Raw genomic sequence first — 12,698 nt, forward strand, 5'->3', positions numbered from 1 at the left:
AGTTTACAAGAAGGGATCAATCCGAAGGTCAAAATCACGTAAACATTTTGAAATGGACCATTGTTCTGGCAGCAACAGAAATGCAATAAAATGGTTTAACTTTAGTTAGTGTGTAATGTTGCTGTTTGATCATAAACAACATCTGCAAAGTTACGACGCTCAAAGTTCAATGCAAAGGGAGATATTTTCTTTTATAGACGGCTGGCTACAACGAGCTTCTTCCTGGGTTAGTGACATCACAAACCCCAAAATTTACATAAACCCCGCCCCCGAGAACACACAACAAAGGGGGCGGGGCCATGTTGGGCTGCTTTAGAGAAGAGGAAGAGTTGTTGTAGTCGAGTGTTGTTGACATGCCGTCATTTTACGCCGGACTGCTTCACAAACGAGGGTCAATTCAACACAAAAGATGAACATGACGGCACATGCTAGTGGATGAGTTGAATCAACTCCACAGCAACTACATCAATTTATCCACTAACCATTCAGAAACGTCTAAAAGTTGTAACTTCTTCCTGAGTCTCTCCATCAGTGTCGACTCCGGTTTGAACAATGTAAGGCTGAACACCGTTACTGACAATCCTCATTTTGGCTGCGTGAGATTCTCCAGCTTTGTTGTTGTTGAGCTGTTAAAGCTCCGCCCTCTTCTGGAAAGGGGGCGGGAGCAGCAGCTCATTTGCATTTAAAGGGACACACACAAAAACAGCGTGTTTTTGCTCACACCCAAATAGGGGCAAATTTGACAAGCTATAATAAATGATCTGTTTTTACAGACGTCCACATCAGAAGGCGTTTCTGTCTGAATAGGGCGCGTGTGCTTGTTTTTTCACCTTGTTAAGCAGGTCATGTGATTCTCTGTGTGTAGTGTATAAGGGCGAGGGGGACGTGCCCCCGTCTCCGGCCTCGTCTCACCACAGCAGCACGCAGGCGCCGTCGCTCACGGAGGAGAAGCGGACGCCGCAGGGCAGCCAGAACTCGCTCAACACCGTCAGCTCGGGCTCCGGCAGCACCAGCGGCATCGGCAGCGGCGGCGGCGGCGGCAGCGGCAGTACGGTGGTGGCCCTGCAGCCCTACGACGTGGAGATCCAGCGGGGCGAGAACGAGGGCTTCGGCTTCGTCATCGTGTCGTCCGTGTCGCGGCCTGATGCGGCCACTACCTTTGGTGAGATCTCGAACTTCATCTCTGTGTCAGTGGACTTCAGAATCCAGCATGATATTCAAAAGCTCCAGAATAACATCATAAGTACACTGAATGCCCAGCTGTTTTTAAAAACACAGACCATAGTTCTGTCTAATCTTTTGATGTTTGAAAATAAATATGGTCACAATGGTTTCATTCTGCTGATATTATCTAAATTTGGGCTCATTTTTTTCTTCTTCTGTCTCCCAATTCTGTCTTTTTGTCTCCTCTGAAACCTCAGCTGGAAACACATGCGCGTCGATGCCTCATAAAATCGGTCGGATCATCGAGTTCAGTCCCGCGGACCGCTGTGGAAAGCTGAAGGTGGGCGATCGGATCCTAGCGGTCAACAGCTGCTCCATCACCAACAAATCCCACTCTGACATCGTCAACCTGATCAAAGAGGCCGGCAACACGGTCACGCTGCGCATCATCCCCGGAGACGGTGAGTTTGCGTCTCTCGCGGCAGTACTGAGGCGTTTCTTGAGATCTCGACTTCATTTGTTTGCTAGATTTGGTCAGTGTCCTGCTGAATGCTCCATGTTCACAGACAGCCTCATGTTCTCCACAAGCTCTGTAAGGTGTACTGTGGCATTCGTAGCTGTGATGGAAAACTTGCTGGACCCTGAAGCAGCTAAACACTCCTGTTATTACTGTTGTTATGGCCAAACATCTGAAGCTGTGAATCTGCCCAGAGCTCTGCTTCTGAAAGCTGCGGCTTCTTCCTCACTGACTGGATTCACACAGTGTGTTTGTAATGGTTGACTGTTGCACATTCACATCAATCGCTCTCTTAAATCATATATTTTTCTCCATACATAATTATATTACGTTAGAATTCTAGCATCGGACAGGTTTTAGTGAAGCACAAACACTTACAGTTTTGACCGGAAGCTATTCAAGTTGAGTCGAGAAACAGGATATTCTGATCTCAGACACATGAACATGTGATGCACACGGGCCGTCAGATTTCAGATGACAGGATTTTTACTCGTGAGAGAGAGAGAGAAGGGCAGTGCTCAACAGAAACTTGGTGTAGAGTTTCTATATCACACTTTCTACCAAATGTTGTGAGAACTGGCCACAGGGTGGAGCTGTAATGAATGCATGTACTTCAGTTCTGCTGTTTCAAGCAGCTTATGGCCTAGAATCTGAATCCTTGAGTGTCTGAATCCAGGGATTATAGTTTCTGGAAATTTCTGGATACTAACTTACTAATAAAATGTTGTCAATCATTTTGATTTGATCATTTTTCAGGAATGGCCCATAGTGACTGATTGACCTGTGTGTATTGGCTTTATGGTCAAAACAGCACTTCAAAACTTAAATATTGAAACTATCTGAAAACACCTCAAAATTCATCAGTTTCTGAACCAATAACTAAAGAAATCCCACAATGCTGTTCATCTGCAATCATGAAAGCTGAAGTTGGTCATCGATGCAAATGTGAACACAGAAATGTGGATTTGACTCAGCCTTGGCTTTCTTGCTGTAATTCATGCATTTTCTGTAAAAATGATTTCTCCATCATTCGAAACATTACAGTTGTTTCTCTTTCTCTCTGACTGAATAGAGACGTCAAATGCCTCACTACTGACCAACGCCGAGAAGATCGCCACCATCACTACTACACACACACCTCAGAGCAGCACAGAGCCCAGGTGACGCACGCACACACACACACACACACACACACACACACACACACAGTCTTCACTAGGGTCTGTAGAGTATTTGCATGTATGCATTGATTTATTGATATTCATAATCACAAAACAAGCCGTTCTGACAGGTGGACATGAGTAACATGTTTTTTCTTTCTCTTTGTCCAAAAGGAATAACAAACCCAAACAAGTCCTGACCCAACCACCAACCTACAATCAGGTGAGCGCTTCGGCATTTACCACAGCGGATGACCGGTTATGCTGTAGTTTTTGCTTTAGTGTGTGTTGTACTGTTATTGATTTATTTCACAGTCTGAAGGTGAAGAGGGCAGGGTCAAGTCTTTCTGGGAACACTTACGTTAACATGCAGCATATTTTACAGCATTTGTTCATCTTTGTCAATGTTGGTTAATTAAAATAAAGTTCTTTGTTCATGTTGGTTCACAGTGCATGAACTAATGTTACAGTTACAGATGTGAGATCAGGTTAATAACTGTAATATCAACCATTGACGCATCATTTGGTATTAATATACAGGCCAAACATCTGTTTTTAATTTACGAACAAATGAGCATCATATATTATTTGTGAATTTCCTTCTTACACTTCCCAAAATGCACAAACTCAAAGTTTGATTTGGCATTTTTGATGCACACATATATTTGATGCTTTGCATGTTTGATTTCAGACAGTGTTTATAAGTCTAAACATGCAGGCAATGAAAGTTTGAGGAGAAGAAGCATGTGAGATCACTTGGGTCCATTTCTGATGAGCAAAAGCCTCCATTTCAGAGAAACATCTTAGATATTCAATGTATATTTCATATAAAAAATGCGGGGGAAAAATGATTTTTTACACCTCTCTCAACTTTAATCTCCTGTTCTGCATGTACATATTGTGTACTTATTGTAGTAATTAATAATTCATTTGTAATTAATGAATAACTGTGTAATACTGCTGCACTAGCACCGAACCTAACCTTAACTCATGTATTTCACTCAGTATTTCTTGGGTAAGTACACTGAAAGCGCAGGTACTGTAAAATAAAGTGCAACCAAAACAGTGTCCGGCAGGTTTGTGTTGTGATTTTGCTCATTTGTGTCTGTGCGTTTAGGAGGCAGAGTTTTATTCGGTTGATCTGGAGAGGGAAAGTAAAGGTTTCGGCTTCAGTCTGAGAGGCGGTAAGGAGTATAACATGGATCTGTATGTGCTGCGATTAGCTGAGGACGGAGCTGCTGTCAGAAACGGCAAGATGAGGGTAAGAGCCATGAATCATTCATTTGGTTTGTAAAAATACAATTGTTGTCCTTCGCTGTCAGTCCAATGTACCTTATTCTTTCACTTTTTACACTCTTACTTCCAATTTCCATTGGTTAATGGCTGCTGATCTGAAATCAAATCTCCCAAAACCACATACATGTGTTTCTCTGCTCTTTGGTAGTTTCCATTTCCTTCTCCGACTCTATTAAGAACAGCAGCAAACTTTTGGTGAACCATAACAAGTTCAGTACTGGTCAAGATCAGCTAACCAATAAAAGTTTTAAGAGTGTTTGTTTAAGGGTTAGTTTACCTAAAAATGAAAATAATGTCATTAATTCCTCTCCCTCATGTCGTTCCACACCCGTAAGACCTTCGTTCATCTTCAGAACACAAATTGAGATATTTTTGATGAAATCCGATGGCTCAGTGAGGCCTGCATAGCCAGCAATGACACTCCCTTTTTCAACTCCCAGAAAGCTAATATATTTTTAAAACAGATCATGTGACTACAGTAGTTCAACCTTAATATTATAAAGCGACGAGAATATTTTTTGTGCACCAAAAATAACAAAATAGCGACTTTATTCCACAATATCTAGTGATGGGCGATTTCAAACACTGCTTCATGAAGCTTCGAAGCTTTCGATTCAGTGGTTCAGCTCATTTCGATAAGCTCGTTCTGGTGTCCACCTTGTTTCAGGTTGGTGATGAAATTCTGGAGATCAACGGTGAAAGTACAAAAAATATGAAACATTCCCGTGCCATCGAGCTGATCAAGAACGGAGGAAGACGAGCTCGACTAGTGCTGAAGAGAGGAGATGGATCCGTCCCAGAGTACGGTGGGTAACAAATCATGTTCAGTGTTCATGTCTTTTCTTCTTCTTCTCCACCGTAACATTGACACTTCTTGGTGATTGATAGTTTCAAAGCAGCTTCACAGTGATAGACAGAAAAATAACAGAATCAGTGATGCAAACTTCATCAAATATGAAAGAAGTTCAGATTCTGTAAAGCAGCTCTACATTAGAGTCATTATTCAGATCAGTTCAGTTCAGCTATAAGCAGCTCTAAAAAGACAATAATGTCATTATTCAGTTCAGTTTTGTTCTCATCTGCAGTCAGATCAGTAATATCACTGTGTCCCCGTGTCAGCTGTGTTCATCTAGAGAGTGAGATCTTCCTAGATCTTCTTCAGTCTGCAGAACTAAATGAATCGATTCTGTCATGTGTCTGTGTTTCTTCCTCTTGATTCATCTCTGTTTCTCTCTCTTCCTGATGTCTGGTTCTCTGCTGGGCTCCTCAGCTATGATGGGTCCCCATCTCGCTGCCTGTCTGAGGAATGATAAGTTGGGCGAGCCCTGCTTCTACCTTATGGGTCAAAACCAAGCCACGGTTTGTAAAGCACAATCTGTGTGTCAACCCTTCCCATCACCAGTGGCACGTTATAAGCCCTGCTTTGGCCCACGTGTGTTGTTCCCTCACCAGCTCAGTGTCACCCGCACTCATGCCACGCTTTCATCCCACCCCACTGAATCCATTCTGCCGCTGATCACATGTTCAGTGGATTCATATTCCTGATGGATGATGCTCGGATGCATGCGTGATGCTGTCGTGGTTGTTTTTGTTAATGGATGATAACAGATGGGTGAATGTTACCAAAGAGCATGTCCGGGTCCCATTTCAAAATCAGAAGGATATTTATTGTATTAATAATTATGGAATATTGTATTAAAAAACACTGGGCGGAAACACCAAGATAAATTCTAAAAATATGCGTGCAAAATCTTGTGCGCTCAGTTAAGTTGGATTATTGTTTTAATCCGGTAAGAAGTATCCTTTATAATAGTATAATCTGATAATTAATTAAATAAAATAATTATTACTAATATTTTGAGCCAATTTCTCAAGAAGTTTTTTATTTTGTTCTCTTGAACACGAGATGAAACGCTGCTTAAAATGTAAAAATTGAGCAGCAACAACAAAAAAATAATCGCAGAAAGATTTCTAGAACCATGAAATAATCCTTTTTTTATCATTTAAGCAAACTGTGATTTATTTATTTTTTCCCCCCGTTGGTTTTCAGGTCAAATGTGACCCGTAAAGAAATTTTGTGAGATTCACCCATAAGCAAGTAATAAATGAGTGTCTTTGCTGGACATATGATAAAGGATGAACTCTTTCAGCCATGCCTGATGATTCTGGGTGTTCTTCTGAGCAATGAAAATGCTATTGAACCCCACAGGTTTACTGTCGTCCTGACATATCTGTCTTGTCCTGATCAGAATCAACAGTGCGTGGCATTCCCGTCTGGGAATGATGTCTGGAGCCAGTGCTTTGACCGCAAAGTGCCTTTTATCAACTGTGACAAAATATCCTGATAACCCTTGCATTCAGGAAGAGTTACCCGGAGGGTGCAGGTGCTCCTGCTGCAACAGATGGATTTGAGAGTGCTGAATTGTTTTTGACGTCTTGTTTACCGGGTGTGTCCTAAAACCCTTCGTCCACCAAACTGTATTAAAGTGCCCTTATTATGCTATTTTAAAGGTTTCTGTTGTTATCCTACAATAGATTTACATGCTTCCAGAGTTGCACATCACCTCATTCCTCAAAGAGTCTGAAAACAGATCGTTCGAAGATCTTGAAGATCCCTCCTTTCTACAAACCTGCTCTGCTCTGATCGGTCAGATGACCCAGTCTGTTGTGATTGGTCGACAAATGTCCATTATCATGTCTGAATTCCAGCTCTTCCTCAGCACAGTGATACAACCAGTGTCAATGGCGTTGGTTTTTCCGTGTTAAATCCAGCGCGACGCCTTTTGAAGTGCATGCAAAGTGGATTTGAAGCGATGAAAACAGCGTCTTCTCGACATGAACAACATGAAGCAAATTCTTCTAGTCTCAGATACAACTAGGGCGGGGGAAAGCAGACGCTGTTCAGCCAATGAAGGCATTATGCAAATTTGTTACATTGTTACACAAGTATGTAACAGGAAGTGAGACTGAAATGACTGACGACTCGTTTCAGCAGTTCAGATTTGATTCTTTCTTTTAGGAGACAGTAACTCATTTATCTGCACTTTGATCTTTGAAACTTTGCAGAGCTTTTACATTCACAAACAGCTTCGTTACACACTGCATGAAAGATAATATCTGAAAAAGCATAATAGGGGCATTTTAAAACATGATCACATTTGGGAAATGCCTGAAAGTCCCTGCTGAAAAATCCAGCATTGCCGGTCACCATATGTTTTGTATGCTGGGACCTGCATGTATGCTGCATGGTTGCTGGTTTGCAGAAGCGAAACGACCAGCTACACCAGCTCAGTTTTGCTTGAGAACAGCATGATTACGCTGGTCCACCAGCTAGACCAGCACTACACCAGCTCTAACCCGCCTGGACCAACATGGAATTCATGTTTATGGTGGATTTCTCAGCAGGGGTGTCCGACACTGTATATCGGTGTGGCAAGGCTTTTGGAGCTACTATCCAGTGTTGATGCCTCCAAATTTTGTCATTTGAGGATTTGCAACAGTTCAGTAAGGACCACTTAAGTCAAAAATTAAGACAAACTTTAGTAAATTTTTTATTGGCATATTTTGCTAAAGTTACATTTAGTGGTATGGCTCTGTTTTAAATTCCCTGTCCTTTTCATGAGCTCCATGAAAGCCAAGACCGGAAACAACTTCTCGTGACAACCTCCCATTTTTTTTAAACTGGGAGAGCAGCAGAAAATCCCCCTATTGAGAACGGAGCATGCATCAATGACAACAGAATGACACTGATTAACTTAGGGTGCGTTCACACTTGTCATGTTTGGTTCGATTAAAACGAACCCTTTTGCGATTGCTCGGTTAGTGCGGTTCATTTGAGCATGTGTGAACGCTGCCATCCGAACCCTGGTGCGCACCAAACAAGCGGACCGAGACCGCTGAAAAGATGGGTCTCGGTCCGCTTCCAAACGAACTCTGGTGCGGTTCGAATGATATATGAACGCAACACGGGCCAAAGACATGTAAACGAACCAAAAACAGGAAAACTAGACCCTAAAAAAGGACAGAATCGTCATGCATGTCGGTTTTTCTTGTCATAGTCGCAAGGTTGCCCATGACAGGCATCAGACGCGCTTCTCCATGCAGCAGATCATTTGTGTGTGTGACGGATGGATTACCGCCGCTGTTTTGACTACTTTACACATTTTATAAGCTCTTCACGAGTTCTCAGCTTGCCAAAATACCATCACATGCAGGCTACGCACACACAACGAGCGCATTTACCTCAGCACACAGCATTGTTTTGGATGTTCGGTAAGTTCCGTCTCAAAATAGGCAATACGTCATAAAATCCGACCAGTCACGTTGTGAATGTTTCCCTATGCCTGAAGGTTCGGTATCTTTTGGTTCGGTGATAAAATTGCCAATGTGAACGCTAATCGGACCAGGATTAAATGTTTTTTTTCTTCTTTGGTCCGAACCAAACGAACCGAACTACAAGTGTGAACGCACCCTTAAACACAAGTTTGAGGAGCTGGGGAGGAGGTGGGTTGCAGTGGAAGCAGCCAAACAAGCAGAGAGACGGAAGCTGCGTTTCAGTAATGCGCCTTATTTTAGAGTTGCCAGTGGAGTCCATAGAAGCCGGATCAGCTGATATGGGTGGCATTGGAATTTGCGAATCAGCTGATAGCAGAGCTCGACTACGAGGCCTGCCTGAACTAAGGCAGAATGTTTGATTTTTGGAGTCACTTGAATTACTCCTCATGGGAGCACCGATTGTGCCTCTCACATGTCTGTAATTGATTTTCTTGTGCAGCAGAGATTTCTGCCGTTTTTGTATCGGCAACTGCAGCTTTCTGGTCAAACGAACCAAATCAGAGCTATAGTCTAGGCCAGGGCTTCTCCACTCTGGTACTCGAGGTCCACTGTCCTTTCTTAGTAGTCCTGAAGAGCTTGATTAGCTTGTTCTGGTGAGTTTGATCCGGGTTGGATAGCGGCCCTTGAGGGAACCCCTGATCTAGAGCAAGAAACCTAAACATAAGATAGTTTTTATTTAATTTCTTTGGTCACTACATAAATTCTATTCTTCCATTTGTGTAACTGTTTAGATGATTTGACCAAAAATGAGTAGGGGTGTGTCCAAAGCTTTGACTGCTTGTATAGATGTTGAATGAATGTGTTTGATCACATGAAGTGCTGCCTGTTTGTTAAAGGTTCCTGTGACGTCTTTACTGTTACGATCTGAGTGCTTTCAGTGGCCTAACGTTAAGCCTTTCTTCATTCATTTCCAGACGGCCCAAATGACAGCTACCCTCCCTCGCCCGGGCCACAAAATAATTCGGAAATGAGGACTTTGCTGTTCAGTGGCCCGTTTCATCCTCCGTCAGAGTCCAGCTATACATTCGAATACCACACCCCATCCCAGCCCAAGCAGCAGCAACTGAAGGACAGACAGCCGGAGCCGGCGAGGGAGCGAGAGAACGACAACAGCCCGGCTCCGCACCCCCTGTCCTGGAACAACCAGCCCAGCCCCAAAAACAACTCCCACCGCAGGGTCAAGAAGTCCGACTCCGAGAGTGGCATTGCCAAGCTCTTCAAAACCTTAAGGAAAGAGGGCGGATTTGGGAGAAAAACTTCTAATCAGGATCTCCTGAGGCGAGGCCGCAAACCATCCATAGACACGCAAGATCGCGCTGGATCTCAGGTGCGTAGTGGATCCTTGGATCGCTCCTCCGGCCGGAAGCGCAACAGCTCTCCAGACCGCCGTAGAGCCAAGTCTGTGGACCGACGGATAACGCGATCCTATAAAGATCATTCCCCTGAACGAAGTTATCAAGCCTCTTCCCAGGACCTGCTGAGCCACATCTCCACTCCAGAAAGGCATTTCCGGCCCCAAAAAGAGCCCCAAACCCCCCGTCGCAACTACAACAGCGAGGGCTACTTTACGTCCACCCCGGAGCGACCAAACAAGCCCACGGCCCATACTCTCGGTCGCACACCTGAACGTGGTTTAAAAAACAGGAACGTCCTGCACAACGGCTCTCCATCCGGTCAAGCTGAGAGACAAGGATATTTCCTCAACGGATCCAGCGAGAGACAGCTCCACAGGAGATCAGACAGCAGCAGTGACGGAAGTTACCTGGAAGAGGGCGCCACTCCACAGCTGAGGGATTATTACAACGCTCTGAAAGCCAGCAGCGCAAACGGGAGCGGTGTGGGCCGAGGCCTGGGCCAGAACTCTCCGAACAAGAGACGGCTTTACAAGGAGAACCACGCAGACCTCAGCATCTGACCGCTTCACCGCAGCTTCAACAGTGGGTTTTTTTCTAGTTTTCATCCATCTGTTTGTTTTCATATGTTGTGTTGCAAGTGAGATCCATGTTTTGTTAAAAAGATACGGACTGTTTCGTTTTCTACAAATGTGTCCTCTCCTCTCCAGATTGAGATTTACTGAACCAGAGCACAAGCATTCAACGTTTGTTTCTTTGTTTGTACATTTGAATAGTTGTGGCAAAACCAGAACTCCAACTATGATGCTACTGTTTGAGTAAGTAATATATTTAAGCTGTATATTTATTTTGAAAAAATTGAAATGTAACGTGATGAAAAAGCATCATTCGGTCTGTCTGTTGTACGCTACCTGACCTTGTTTGTCGTAACACTGCACTGGACTGAGGCTCGAGCCGCCCATACGCAAAAAAGCGCTGAAGAAACGAGAGCAGAAAGACATTATCTTGTGGCACAGAGTTTGTTTGCTTCTTGCTGTTGTTGTTTTGTTTTTGCCATGATCACCTGAAATTAGACTAAAGGCACATGTGTACAGTTGAGAAAACTTGACCCAACATTAGCTTAAAGCAAGTTATCACAAAATGTATATTTTATGAACTAATCAGGTGCTTTTAAAAAGTGATTTAAAGTGCATTGCAGCTGTACATGTTATCAGAATGTGAAAGCACTGAGAGCAGTTGAGCTACAGGAACATAGCCAATACATGCAAACACTGGAAAACTTGTCTGATTTTATTCATTTTAATTAGTGGTCTGGAATATTTTGAATCGTCCCTTACACAGCCACATTTACCTCCATGACGTAGAGTACCAAAGGCCATTGACATGCTCTGAATCTCTGTACGGTGTTGAAAAATGTGGCACATGATTTGGGTCTGAATGTAGAGTATGGAAGATTCAGAAGACTACACGAAAACGGCACCCGGCACAATCTGCCACACTGAGCCACCGCGTGTTTTCCGTCACGCTCTCCAGAGCATACGCACATGCAATACATGTTTGCTTGGGAACACATTTGGACTGGACCGTAATCTCTCAATTGGGAACAAGAACAGGGAATTCCTTCAGTGTCATCTGAATAGTACTGTATGGAAATGAACGGATCAGCCGCTGTCTTTTGTACAGACTTTTATTACTGTATGTACTTCGAACCCGTGTAGGTAAGAAAACTGCTGCCTTTTCTCTGTACAAAAAAAGAGTTTATGAAAGATGTCCACCTAGAAGAAGATACTAACATGTTTATACTCGTCTCACGGGGACTGCGATGACGTGTGCTCAGAATCAGGCATATGTAAAGTTATTTTTGTTTTCCTCTCTCCAGGGAAGGTGGGAGACTGATGTTTTTCACGGAAGGCAGTTGAATATCTGTCGTGATGGATAGCCTGCTTTTTTCTAGAGATCTTGTATACTGTCTGTGGTCTCTGCAAAGTTCTATGGATTTTAAATGCTTTTTTCTGTCGATAAAATGGTCTGATTTTTTTTTTTTTTTTTTTTTTTTTTTACAAAACTATGCATATATATAAAAATTCTGCATTGTCCATGGCTTTATTTGACTCATGAAGTTATACATAACATTAGTCTAAGTTGAAGTAGACGTGGACTTACACGGTAACGTTTTTTTCTTGTTTGGATGGATCACAATGTATATGTAGCTATCAAAAAGAAGTCTGTGAATGCTATTTTTATTATCAAATAAAGTTTTCCATACAAATTCACAATCCTGTGTTCATTGTGGTGTTATGAATTTAAACTGTACATTTAAAAAACAAACCAGGCATATAATCAAGGGTTCAGACCCAGTTCCCTTTCAGAAGGTGCTAAAATTAATGTCTAAATAAATATAAATGTGCACCTTTTGAAAGTATTTTGTGCCTTTTTTTCCCCTGAGAGTGTTGTTTGGTTTGATTGTGATTATTGTAGTAATAAACTTGTCTTGCCTGTGCCGTGTTCTCAAACCGCTACAGGAAGGAAAATGTACAATGGCAACCAAGGATGTCTCAAAATATTCAGGAAAAAACATCAGCCGTAATGTTGGTTTAACGCATGTCTACTTCATTGAGCGTGTTATTTGAATTGTACTTCATTGTGAAGCTGCTTAGGAAAGCATCTGCTTCATGAATAAATGCACAAAGAGAGGACAGAAGATTTTTGAAGGATTTATTATTACAAATCTGATTTCAAAAAAGTTGGGACGCTGTACAAATTGTGAATAAAAGTTTATTTATTTATTTACATGGCATCAACACATCTCAAAAAAGTTGGGACAAGGCCATGTTTACCACTGTGTGGCATCCCCTCTTCTTTTTATAACAGTCT

The 12,698-nt window shown here is 42.7% G+C and overlaps 1 protein-coding gene across 17 annotated transcripts in view; it reads left to right on the forward strand.

Moving 5' to 3' along the window:
• magi1a (membrane associated guanylate kinase, WW and PDZ domain containing 1a) overlaps positions 1–12,100 on the forward strand; it is a 73,477-nt gene extending 61,377 nt beyond the window's left edge. For 11 of the 17 annotated variants that reach the window (XM_048211195.1, XM_048211192.1, XM_048211197.1 and 8 more), the window contains 7 exons: positions 866–1,162; positions 1,422–1,625; positions 2,754–2,841; positions 3,016–3,064; positions 3,959–4,102; positions 4,805–4,943; positions 9,387–12,100. In XM_048211195.1, coding sequence (XP_048067152.1) covers positions 866–1,162; positions 1,422–1,625; positions 2,754–2,841; positions 3,016–3,064; positions 3,959–4,102; positions 4,805–4,943; positions 9,387–10,387 — 1,922 coding nt within the window. In that variant the 3' untranslated portion in view covers positions 10,388–12,100. Of the gene's footprint in view, positions 1–865; positions 1,163–1,421; positions 1,626–2,753; positions 2,842–3,015; positions 3,065–3,958; positions 4,103–4,804; positions 4,944–5,407; positions 5,497–9,386 lie in introns of all 17 variants that reach the window. The other 6 variants (XM_048211203.1, XM_048211208.1, XM_048211204.1 and 3 more) reach the window with 4 other exon arrangements.
• The last annotated feature ends 598 nt before the right edge of the window (positions 12,101–12,698 follow it).

Source organism: Megalobrama amblycephala, linkage group LG12 (genome assembly GCF_018812025.1).
Source record: "Megalobrama amblycephala isolate DHTTF-2021 linkage group LG12, ASM1881202v1, whole genome shotgun sequence".
Lineage (NCBI taxonomy): Eukaryota > Metazoa > Chordata > Actinopteri > Cypriniformes > Xenocyprididae > Megalobrama > Megalobrama amblycephala.